The 12,842-nt window shown below is 45.5% G+C and overlaps 1 protein-coding gene across 1 annotated transcript in view; it reads right to left on the bottom strand.

The window, feature by feature from the left end:
- The window catches only part of KCNB1 (potassium voltage-gated channel, Shab-related subfamily, member 1), a 113,896-nt gene extending 101,200 nt beyond the window's left edge, over positions 1-12,696 (bottom strand). The window contains exon 1 of the mRNA XM_009998667.1: positions 12,130-12,696. Coding sequence (XP_009996969.1) covers positions 12,130-12,696 — 567 coding nt within the window. The remainder of the gene's footprint in view (positions 1-12,129) is intronic.
- Between the last annotated feature and the right edge of the window lie 146 nt (positions 12,697-12,842).

Raw genomic sequence — 12,842 nt, 5'->3', positions numbered from 1 at the left:
TTCAGCAGGGAAGAAAGAGAGGTCAGACATCACTCTGGTAGGACCAGAGACTTTTGCCTAGTATTATTAAAGTCTCATGTTTCAGTGAGCAGATTGCATCTGCTAAAGCTGGTTTTGGCCATGGGTACAGGTGTTAAATGAGACTATTCCTGGGATTGCTGGAAGCCTAAGTTTACTCCTATAGAATAACATTGTGTGTAAACACAAATAGAGCACGAACATGTCAATTAGCAAAATGAACTCTGATCCCTGATGTTATCTAGAATGCAGCACAGCCCTGTCCTGTCATGCTGCACCACATACAGGAACTTGGAGGCAGGAAGGGGTCAAAACAGATACAATAAGTAGGACTCAACAGACCTGAAGTCAACTTTTTGCAACTTTGCAAAAAGAAACCAAAGGTAAATGCCAGTCAGGACCTCCTCCAAAGGCAAAACTAGAGGTTGACCTATCTAAGAGCTCTTATGGTCCCTGAGGGTCTTCAGCACTCCTGGGAAACTGGATCCACACCAGCTCCTTGTGGACCCTCCTAATGCTGACATAATTTGTCTTAGTACCTGGCAAAAAGTGGCAGGTACTTAACACTGCAAACAGACCTGCTGTGGTGCCAGCCTGCCTCCCTCACAGTGACAGGTAACACGTTTAAGACACATGGCTTTTCTCAGCTAAATGCTGCAAAACCTGCTGAGATCAATCGGGCTCTTACCTTGGGAAGATTAGAGGCTAAGAATAACCACATGTTGACTAATCTAAGTTTAATTCAGCTCACTGGCAGTAAGCATGAGGTAAAGTGAGGGGGCATTTTCTACCAGAACACTGGTATTTTAAAATTTTTCACCTTGGTCTATCCTAACAAAAGCTGTTTTTCTGAGAACAAACCTATTCCTAAGTGATACTGGTCAAGATAATAAGACACAGATGCTTGTGCAAGTCTTACTCCAAGGGCTGAGGGGAAAGAACTAAGGTGAGCTTTGGAGTCCACTCTGCACAGGATTTCCTAAAGCTTTGTGCATCGAAAGGCAAGAGCTGGGACATCACAGAAACTCCTTCCCCTGCCAAAGCAGGCTCAGCCTGCAAGCAGCACTGCAGTGGCTCCCTGGAGAAGAGAAGGGAGCAGGGGAGAAGTCAAAGATTAAAAGCTCAAGTATGAAGGTCCTCACACTCTGCACGGTGCCCCCTTGGTGGGACCAGCTGCTCTCATCTGACAGCTGTGGGTCCCTTGCACCCCATCTGGGGTGGGCACTGGAAGGGACCCCATTGCTGTGACAGCCTTGATGGTGAGCTGGGTCTGCTGAGGGTTAGAGGGACCCTTCAGGGGACACTACACACACTGGATGGGCTACACCTCAAGGACCCCTCCTGCAAAGGACAAAAGGATAACAAACCACTGTTCTCTTGGAATGAGGATCAGTAAATCCCGTCACTGCTCCAGAGCAAGCCTCTGGCTCTGCTGCTCTCAACCAGGGACAAGTTCTGCTGTCAGTCACAGCTTCCTTCTTGTCAGCAGAGAGAATACTATGTTGGTCTAGAAAATCTCCCAACTGCTGCCTCCAACCAGTGTCCTACACCAGTCAACGTCAGGTCTGACAGCTCTAATACACTGACAGGTAGACTGGTGGGGTCACTGACACAAAACATAACTACAAAGGGTGATATCTTCTCCAGCTTCCTTTGCCTTTCCTGCCCAGGTTTGCTCTTGCTTTTATCTGGGAGATTTTATTATTTATTATTTCTTCTGCATTGTCATACTGAAGTGTAGATCAATAATAGTAGATACTGCACAAGGCAGTCATGAGGATTGCCTAATTAATGTTTGTGAGACACTTTAAAATGCTCAGATGAAAAGAGCTAAGAAATGCAATGTATAATTATTATGTATTATTAATAAACTCCTGGCACATTGACAGGAGAGGAGACATAATATTTTTTTTCCCTTTTCTAAAGCAGATTTAACTTTTATACTATGAAGAACAGAGTTACCAAAAATTCACAAATACATAAACAAGGAGTGAAAATTCCTTATTCCACCAGAGGCTGGGTTCTTCTGATAGCAGACAGCAAACAGTGCCTCAGAAAGCAAGTTACACTCCTTTTCTATCCAGACACTTGATGAACCCCTATTTTTTGAGAATGGCCAGATATGGAGAAGTACAAGGATGTCACAGTAATTACTAATAGAGGAACTGGTCAAACACACCAATTACGAGAAGCAAAGAGAGTTTGTTTAATGTGTGATCACTTAAGGTTAACATAAGCATGTGATGCAAAAGATATTAAGTGTGCAGAGCAACATAGGGACATCTTGAAACAAACAGAAAATTTACAGCCATGTGAATGAAGTTTTTCAGAGCTGAGGATGTGCCAGATACAAACAAGATTCCCAGAAATATGAAGAAATCGAATCTGAGATGAGTTCCTAGGAAGTTTCATGGAAGTGTTAAACTCTTAAGTATTACAGTTGCCTCTTGAATGCTCACGCTGGAATCTGCCTGCACCAGAGGAAAAAAAAAGTGGTCCAGGGATTAGGGGTGGATTACAACTCTGTTTCTTGCTCCATCACAGACCCTGAGAAGTCAGTCCAGTTAGTCCCTGTGTGCATTCCCCAAGTAACCGGGATAATCGCTCTGCTCTCCTCCCCAGGACACCTGGGAGGACATTAACACCACAGCACACTCAGATGCCGGGGGGAGAAAGCTGGAAAAGAACTGGAATGCAGGAAAAGGGTCCTCAGGGAATCAAGGAGCTGCTCCTGGTGCTTTGTGCCTCAACATGCTTCCTACCCTGCCACCAGACACCATTGAAAGCAGCCCAGCAAAATATTCCTGGCACATGGAAGGGATTTCTTGTGTCATGGAACGTGTGCTTGCTGGAGTTCTGCCCCCTGCGACGGATTTTAGGTGGTGAGACTGAGACAGGGCCTCTTTGCTTACACATTCAATTCATTCTTTCAGCAAATGAGTATTTTTTAAAAGATGCCCACGAGTAATCTGAAGTCTAAAATATAATTTGCTAAGTATAATAATGCTTTAGAAACCTTTTGTCCATCAGTACCAATCAGAGAACATTTCTGGTGTTTATGTACTGCAAATGAGATTTACAGCTCCATTTTGTTAAAAAATGAGCAAGAGCAAATGTAAAATAGAACAAAACTAATCTGTGCTTTGGGCTAGAGACTCTGCACGAATCCTCGTCCAAACAGCACTGAATAAGTTCAGCTCATAATAACTGGAACTGATTATGTACCACAGAAAAAAAATGAACTTTAAAATAAATTGTTCCTTCGAGTTGTTTTGACTCTTCACACAGCTTTTGTTACTGACACAAGTTTTTTAGCAGGTCAGATGGATGTTAGTTTTCATATGAGATTTGTCATGGACTTCAGGTGCCTACAAGTGCTCCAGATTTTGCTTTGCTACTGGTTTCTCTTGTCCCAACCCAGGTTTCAGACACAACTGAGCAGCAGAGTGCTGAGCTAAGGCCACTGTCCCCACGCTGCAGTGCCAGAACATTCCCCTCCCTTGGACCAACAGTTCACATCTCTAGGCCAGAAAAGCTGCCAACATCAGCAAAAGACAACTCACAGGAATCACGACAGGTCTGGGACAGACTTCTGAGTGGGGAAAGGGGGAACATTCCTAAAGACATTGATAAATCTAAAGTGCACCAAAGGGAGCTGCCAAGCTACCCAAAAGCCCATGCTGACTAGGTACTGTCCCTCATCCTCACGGTGCTTATCAAAGGTGGCAACTGTTTTGTGTGAGGAGCTATCACTCCTGTTGAGTCACAGTTTGAGTTGTTCATGACATTTGCTGTGTGTGCTCAAAGAGGAGCTGGTTTCTAGGCTTAGGAGTTTTTAATTGAAAATAAATAACTTCCTCATACAGGGTGATTTTGGGTCAAAGTCATTGCCAGGTGGAGAGGCAATTTTAAATCTATCTCTGTGCATATACATATCAATACATACTGTACTGGATATGTGCTATTACTATATAGTCGCACAATAGTTTTTATATGTATATTGTCTAACATATGTGCTCTCTTGCTGTTTAAAACAGTGAGGCCACACCCCCTGACAGTCAGGATTGCATCAGAGAGGGCTGGAAGTGCCCTACTACAGACCTTTGAAAACCTTCCCATTTTTCTTCAATCCTTCCCATTATTTTATTATTATTATTATCCTTCCCATTATTTTCTTCAATCCTTCCCATTATTCTTCAATCATGGCAAAGTTCTCCAGGCTGGACACAAAGAGGGAGGTTTGATCCTTCACTCCATCCCCTTGTTTAAACAGTCCAAGACTGCCAGCACCTTTCCCTCTTTATATTCCACTGCAGGCAGCAGGCACAGGAAGCTCATCTTTATCATGAAAATGTCCTGGTAACATGGAACAGGGGGCAGCCAGGGTCTCTCCCCAGCTCAGCTCTCACCTTCCTCACTGACCTTGGGCAATGATCACCTCTTCACTTTAAGATGAGGATAATACATCTACCACAGGTTTGTCCTGGCCTTAAGTAATCCATCTTTTCCAAGCACTTTGAGAGCTTTGCTTGATGAGGACAGACATTATAATGCTTGTCTGTTCCCGTGACATTCAACGGGAGTTTTACCCTCCACAGAAGCAGAGCTGAGGCTGCTGGTGGTACTGGAGGACCTAGAAAATTAATGTGCTTGGGAAATGCTCCCCTCCCAGCATTTGGGGAGGGCCTAGAGCAGGTACAAAGGCACAGTGCCTGCATAGAGATGCTCAGCACTCTTCCAGACTTGTTATAGATGAAAGAGTAGAATTTTTTTCAATAAAAATCAGAAAGAGACGTCACTGAGTCCTGCTGGTAAATGTATTCAGCTAGTGCCAGTTGGAAAAGGAGATGGGAGAGGCCAAGAACAGCTAGGACAGCAGAGAAAAACCAGAGACCAGACTCAGGGGGAAAGCTTACTACAAGGTTTACTTTTGCTGTACTGAGTAACTGAGAAAGCCAGGAGGTGAATGTGTGGCTGTTGCCCCACGGACTAAACTTAGGGCAAGGTCATGCTAAGGATAAAGAATGTTAAAGCTAAAGCAGCTCAGGGACATCAGTTAAGCAACAGGGTGTGGGGCAGGGATCCATGAGCTGCTGCTGGCTCACAAGTCCATGGCACAGAGCAGCACAGAGCCCATTTATCCACCCAGCCCTCCAAGTGGTTTTGCCCCAAGAGAACAGGAACCTCCAACCCCGAGTTCAGCCAACACTGCAGTGCCAGTGCTCCCTGTCCTAGTGCCACACATGGGAAGCCAACCTGAGCCTCCAGTTCTAGGGGACAAATTGGGCAACTCTCATAACAGAAAGGGACTGATATCTGTCTGCCTTGATGTAGTAGAAGCCCTGACAACATATATCTTCCATGTATAGCTTCTCCAGAGAAGTCTAATATTAACATCTTGCTCATACTCACTGGCCACATTGTGCCTCTTCTGTAGCTGCCAGATATCTCCCATGGAATAAATCATATTGACTGTGTTTATTATAAGAACTAAGTGATCAGCTGTGAACTTTCTTTGACATAAATATTTTGCCATTAGCAATGACAAATAGCAACGCTCACGTTGTAAAAGTAACCTTGGATTATTCCTCTCCACAGGGGCATTTACACCGAGAGAAATCAGAAGGAAATTGTGATCTTCAGGATCAAGAGGAACAGGCAAAAGCAGAAACATGATGGCAAAGACATTTATCCCACTGTGTGAAAATAGTTACATGAAGAAAGTGTTTTTTTAAAAAATTAAATAATTGCTTTTTCCAGCTAGCTTGGAGTGCCCCTGCCCGGGGAGCTCTGAGCACAGAGCGCGTGAAAGCGCTTTGCTCAAGTACCAGCCAAAGCTGCACCCCCACTTTGGGAGCATCACACCACACCAACAGTTTCTGTGTGGATCGGGCCTAATGCTCTTCTTCTGAATCCCATGATTACTAAGTCTCTGCAGTTGCAGCTGAACAAAACAAGGATTTTCTATTCTTGCAAGATTTCCTACATTTTTGACTGGTGATGTTGGGGCTTTAAACCCCGACTGCTCACAGGCTGAGCAGGGTGGGAGAACACTGAGCAGCAAGGGCAATTAATTTCTCAGACAGATTTTTCAAAGGTACAGATGAGAGCTGGTGCTTTAAAAAGAGCATTAACTATATTTCTATAGCACAAGTCTTCTAAGGAGTTCAGCCTGAGCATGTAAGCTTGTCAGTTCCCTCCTGTGGCAGGATGGCAGGCAGTTGCACCCAGATGTGGGTGCTCCAGGCTCAAATAGGCTTAAAATCCAGGAGTATGCCTACATGGACATGTTCAGGCATACTATACTTCATGAACTGTATGACAAGTACATCAAAAGAACTACTAGGTGTAACAATTTTAGATTTCCTTTTATAAAATTCTTTAGAGACCACAGACCTGCAGGCTCAGATTGTCAACTGCTGAGCCCAAGCCATTTCCAGATAGGAGGTGCTGAGCAGCTGCCTGCCTAGATCCTGGGGCTGCTCAGGACTGCAGTAAGAGGTCTGGAGAAAGGATCACCTTTGAAGGGGGAGGATCCCACCTGGAGAGCTCAGAACAAGCTGGTTGTTGGCAGATGCACACCATGCAGGACAACATGAGGTGTTGCATCAGGGATGTGGGAGAGTAACAAGGCAATGGGATGCATTGGCCAAGGTGTCTGCTGTGTTAGAACTCCCAGTAGGATTCTTCAGGGCCAGGAAAGAATCAAAAGACATAACAACCAAGCCAGGAATGTTACTAGGGGGAGTTTCCCCCACACCCAAACAGAGTTTAGGGAGGCTGTAATGCAGAGAAGCTCTGGGAACTGGCAGCACAGCAGCATTTATTAGGAAGTTCATCAGTGAAACAGAAGCAGAGAAGACATTGCAGGGAACTGAATGTAGGAATCAGGGCTCCCCAGACAAAAGATTTCAGAAGTACACCAAAAGCAAAAGCACTCAGAAAGGAGCTGCAGGATGAAAAGAGATTGATTCAGAAGAGCAATCATTTGTGTGTTCATAGGAGAAGGCTGTGCTGGAAACCCAGCAATAAACTGTAGACCCCCCTGAAACCAGGGGAAAGACTTTAGAATGAGGCTCTACTTTTGAGGATCTCTGAAGACAGGAGTTTGCTTTGGATGAAGGGAAAAAGTCTCCTATATATAGCAGAAGAGCCAAGGCAGTAGCTGCATCAGGAAAATGAAAGTCAGAGATGCAAGCAAAATCCAGGCAATCTGGCTTTAGCAGACAAAGCCAACATCTGCCCTGTGATAGGAGCTTCAGAGACAGACAAGACATGGCTAAGATGTGACCCCTTCAATTAGGGAGAGGGGTTTCCTCTGCTGAATACTAAATTCAGGCAGGTTTAGGCATGAATGGAAACTGCATGCCATAAGGGAGGGCCAGGAATAGAAAGCCCATGTGGGGGAAGAGCTCTCTAGAAGGAGCAAACGCATCTCCAAGAGGCTTTATCATTCTTATTTTGTCACTACTACCAACAATAATAAGAAAAGAGCTTACAGAGCAACCTCCCCAATCCCTAAGCAATGCATCCAGAGATTAGCAGCAGAGAGCAGTGGGCAGCTCTAGAAAAGCTGTTCAACAAATGTAGAGGCATGCATAATCAGATTACTGAATTGGAGTTGCATGTTTTCAAGGATAAACGTGATATTATTGCACTGTCAAAGACATAGTAGGAACAGGGGAGAGGCTGAGAAATAACTACAGATGAGCTCCCAACAGGACAGGGACAAGTGGCAAGTGGAGGCAGTGAGGAGGAGAGGAAGTGCACATCCTACTTGACATGCAGATACGCAGAGAAGCTTTTTGCAAAATGGGTGATGTCACCGTGTTTTTCTCAGCCTTCAGGACAGCAAGAGAAAAATAGATGAAACCAGCACATGCAGAGGAGTCTGTAAGATGAGCAGATTCACCCCCCTCCGCCCCCCGCTCCCCATGGAACACTAATTGTTCAAATACTGATCAGGGAAATAATTTGTAAAGACTAAAAGAAGAAAGGATTTCTTTTCCACCTAAGAGGCAGACAGGGCAACATTCTTGCAGTGTTGCTGGAAAGGTCCAGGTGATCAGAGGATTGCCAAGACCATATAAGTTAATTAAGATGTTGAATTGGTCTAATTTGTTATTTGTTTGTACTGGAAAGGATGGAAAAACTGCTATCTGTGGGTTTTCAGGATGCTACAAAGTCACATTGGAATTGCAGCCTGGCTGCTTCTCCCAAGGGACATGAACATCCCACCAGACAGGCAAGACACCCACAGATCCTAAATAGCTTGGTTAGTAAAAACCAACAGCTAGAGGAGAGACTTCTGCTGTGGAAGCCCAGGGCTGCTAGCTGGATTGTGAGCAACAGAAACCAGCTACCCAGGCTTAGCCTTGGTAAGGGAAAGGGAAATTAAGATGAAAAGCCTAAATCAGGGTGCTGGAGAACTGCTGCTAACCACTGCTGCCCTGACATGGATGCTAGAGTCCAGAGAAAAAGGGGCAGTTCTTGCTCAGCTACTGGAGAGCTCCATTTTTTAATATTTTTTTTCCTGAGGAAAGGAAAACTACCATACAACAAACGTAATAGCTACTCCAGAAAATATCCCCACCTGATCTTCATCTAGAGGAAATGCAGACAGAAGTGAACACCAAAGTCCTCTATGGTTAAAAATGGATGTTTTAAATACAAGTACAGGAAGAATACTATTTAAAAGACAAAAACCAAGAACCAAACTGTTAAGGGATTCTGGGAGAATGACAAAAATAAGCAGGAACATGCAAAAACAGTGACTGCAGGAAGAGGAGGAGGCATCCACAGAGACTGCAGTGAGTATTTCTCAGGGATAGACAGGCAAATAAAGTCACAGGAAGTGGGAGAAACTGATCCTTTAAAAGATCTTGTAAGGCTAGAGAGACAAATTTTGTTAAATAACTGCCTGTGAAATATTCTTTGTTTGGTAGAGGGAGAGTCCCTCAGTGCTCAGTTTTGCATGGGGGGGTTTTCCCATTGGGCAAAGCTAGTGCAGGGAATATGACACAGCAAGTGCCTCTGAGTTCAATGGACTGGTGAGGGGAAATGGTTTGGGTGCCTGTTGCTTGATCTGACCCTGGGGAAGGGCCAAGTGCTGCCCCATGGCTCCGTGGCACCTTGCACAAGGATGGCACAGCTTCAGTTCCAGCTGCAAGGGATGGCAGCGTTACAGGAAAGGAGCAAAGCCCCCTCTGCTCATGCTGGGGGGTAACAAGGCAGCAAGGCTGGGGCTTCAGCAGCTGTCTGCTGCCTCACTGTAGAGATCTGGAGACTCTCAAAGAGCGGGTATGATAAAATCTAACAGAGTGTTCTTTCCAGTCACGTACAGGGTGAAGCATCACACATAAATAAGACGCTGCTTGCTAGGAGGTGATTAGTTTAAAGGCCAGTCAAAAAAAAAGTCAAAAGATATGGGCAAATCCCAGTGGATAAAAAGAGCAACACAAATTAGGTCGTGGGGTCTTGTATGATAAAATCTAACAGAGTGTTCTTTCCAGTCACGTACAGGGTGAAGCATCACACATAAATAAGACGCTGCTTGCTAGGAGGTGATTAGTTTAAAGGCCAGTCAAAAAAAAAAGTCAAAAGATATGGGCAAATCCCAGTGGATAAAAGAGCAACACAAATTAAGGTCTTGGGGATTCTTCATCTCCTCTTTGAATGCCATTTTCCACCCTCAGGTACATCACATCATTCATTAAAAAGTAAAAACCCACAACAAAAGACCAACTTATTCTCTCAGTATTCAACCAGTCCCAGTTTAACCATGAGAAGTTCTGCAGTGAACTGTTGCAGAGGAGTCAGGTTAAAATGGTAAAATGCAAACAACGCTGACAGCCAGCAGGAAAGGCCCCCCCATTGCTGGAGTGAGAGATAGTTACATTTGATTGGAAAAAAACCTTCTTATTGAGTAGCACAAGTCCAAAGAAAAAGAATTAGTAGCACAAATTTTCCCAATTATTTTAGGTCCTTTGGTGACAGTCATTAAATCTCAGACTAGTTAACTTTGTTCCCTTTCTATAGGAACAGTTTGAGCTCCCAGACCTGGCAAAGCAGATGGAGTCTGGCTTTAGGAAAGGTGACAGAAGTTCCTGGAGGCCTGTGGCCTCGGTGGCAGTGCTCCACTGAGTGGACAGCTGAGGAAAGCTGGCCAGGAGCTACCAGGCAAAGGCTCAGACTTTGAAAATGCAGCCTGGAAGGGAGCCTGGGCACAGCTGGCTGGGTCAGGCTGCCAAGTCCCTCTCCTCACATCCTTCCATCAGAAGTTGAAGACTTGGTCCAGCCTATTCAATATGTAGAATGAATTCTCATGAAGGTGATCAAAGCAAAGGGCATACTCTGGCATGAAAGAACAGTTATCCACCAGCAGGGAGAAAATCGGATAAAGAAGCAGCTTAGCAGCATTTCTATCCCTGCCTGGTAAGCTAATTGTTCATCATGCTCATTTTCCTTGCTACACTTGAAATGAGTAGAAATCTGTGTTTGAGAACTGTTGGAATACTTGAGGTCTGGCAACATCCAGCACCATTTTCATTACAGTAACAAAGTCACAGAATGGAAGCTTTAAGTGGGAAGGGTAATAATGCACTGCCATTCACTCTCAATTAATCCAGAGCCTGCAATGCTGAATGCACCTACTCCAAGAATCTTCTCAGAAAATGAAGCTAGAGTGCATTTCATGTATAAATCACAAAATACACTTATTTGGCAAGAATGACCCCTGCTTATATACAATAAATCACAAGCATCAACAGTTTCTAATGGATTTTGAGTCAGTGTAACAGACAGCAAAGCCCAAGGCTTGTGTTTCAGGATTCCAGGATTGTGCCAAAGGAACCTTATAAATGATGAATACATTCAGCAGTGTCATCCCTGCCACTGGAAAAAAAGAGACATTCTGGAGCTCCATTTGCCATTAAAAAAGTGATAATGGGATCAGCAGCTGAACATGTCTCTTCCTCCTCCTGCCAGAATGAGCCATTTAGCTCAACACTCCACAAAATCCCTTCCCCAAACTTCCATGCATGCTCTTGGTCCATGATGTGCACCACTTCAGTAAGAGAAAAGAGGGGAAAAGTAGCAGTCTGTTTTCAGAAGTAGCCCACCAAAGCCAGACTTCCCACAGGATGGAGCTGTGGTTTGCATTTGCACGTGTGCCTACAACAGGGAGGAGACAAGAAAGAGGTAGCTGGGGCCTCTTTCTACTCCTTTGCCATAAGGATGCTGGTACATAGAAAATTCAGGGTTTGGTCCTTACTGATCAGCCTCTTATGCTTTTCAGTTATTCATCCCACAATTTTCAACCTCTCCCCCTTCACTTTTGTCCCCATGGTTACTGAATCATTGTGTTCATGGATATTTTCCTCTCTAAAGAATATGTGACTAACATGAGACAGCTAAATTATCAGAGCCAATTCTGACATTGGTTTCTCCTAGCATGGATCTTCTCTTCCAAACGCCTTCAAAATAGATCTGTTGCACCAACTTCAGAGCAAGCAGCACTTCAACTATTGACAGACAGAGCTGCAGCAGCATTGCACAGGGAGACTTAAAATAGGTTGGAATCAGGTACAGGATGAGATTTAAGTGTGGCAGCCTAGGAGCACATGATACAGATAACTAGATGTATTTCACCACAAAATTTTAAATTAAGCCCCAGGAAGGAAGGTCTAATTTCCTGACTAGACCCAGGTCTAAGAGTTCAAGCAGATTTCCTCTTCTTAAAAGCCACTTTGGTGAAGCAGGAGCAAACACATGTTTAGGCCAAAAGAAATCACTGTTACAAAATGCACCAAGACAGGCCATTGGATAACAAGTTCACTAATCTTCAGCTCCAGCACTCAGTGTATGTGAACCCAGGGTCAGTGGAGCTGCTCCCACCGGGCAGCCTGGACTGTCCCAGGGAAGCTCCAACCAGACCCCTTCCACACTACCCAGAAAAAGATACAGGCCTTTCTGCCCTTCATTCATAGCACCCATCCAGCCACAAGTGCCCAGATGCCAAAGCAAAGCCAGCAAGGGCAATACCTCCTGTACACACCACTACAATCACAAGCCAATACAGACAAGACTTGAGAAGAAAGGTTGAGATCTTACCTTGGCCGCTACGGAGGAGTTGGGCTTCTCCAGGAGGTCCCAGAGCTTTTTCCTTTTCTCAGCACAGCAAGTGTTATCAAATTCCTCCCCTTCCCTTTCCCTCAGAGTCTCAGCTTCTCTCTTCAGCTCCTCATTCATCTGCTCCTTCTTCTGGTGGTAGCGGGCCTGGCAGCAGGACTCCAGGTAGATCTCATCCACCCCCCAGTAGTCCAGCTCCTGGCTGAAGGACAGGGCACACATCTCCTCCATCATGTGCAGCTTGCCCGTGCGGTAGAAGTTCAAGATTGAGGTGAACGCCCCGGGATGCCTGTCGAAAAAGTACTCGTTCTCCTCCAGGTTGTAGTCGTCGCAGATCTCCATGAGGGAGTCGTGTGTGTTGCAGTCTCTGAGCTTACCCAGCCTGGTCCGTGGCAACCTGTCCAAGGTCCGCCAGAGAACCTCGTGGGCCAGCCCCCCCACGTTGAGCTTGACCCTCCGGGAGCAGGCCTTGCTCCTGACGATCTCCGTGGGGTCCGGAGGCAAAGAGGTAGTAGAGCGAGATCCATGTTTATTCATCCCCAGAGGCATCGCTGGTCCCGCTCAGGCTGGGCGCTCCCAGGTGCGGCGCGGGGCAGGGCTGGCGGGGGCCGGTTCTGCTCACCTCTCCTTCCCCTCCATGCCCCGGAGCTGCGAGAGAGACCGACCATGGGTCCCCGCCCGCTGACCCCCCTCCG

The sequence above is a fragment of the Chaetura pelagica genome, unplaced genomic scaffold (genome assembly GCF_000747805.2).
Source record: "Chaetura pelagica isolate M959 unplaced genomic scaffold, ChaPel_1.0 scaffold275, whole genome shotgun sequence".
In the NCBI taxonomy this organism is placed as follows: Eukaryota; Metazoa; Chordata; class Aves; order Apodiformes; family Apodidae; genus Chaetura; species Chaetura pelagica.
This window is presented reverse-complemented; position numbering and strand designations above follow the sequence as displayed.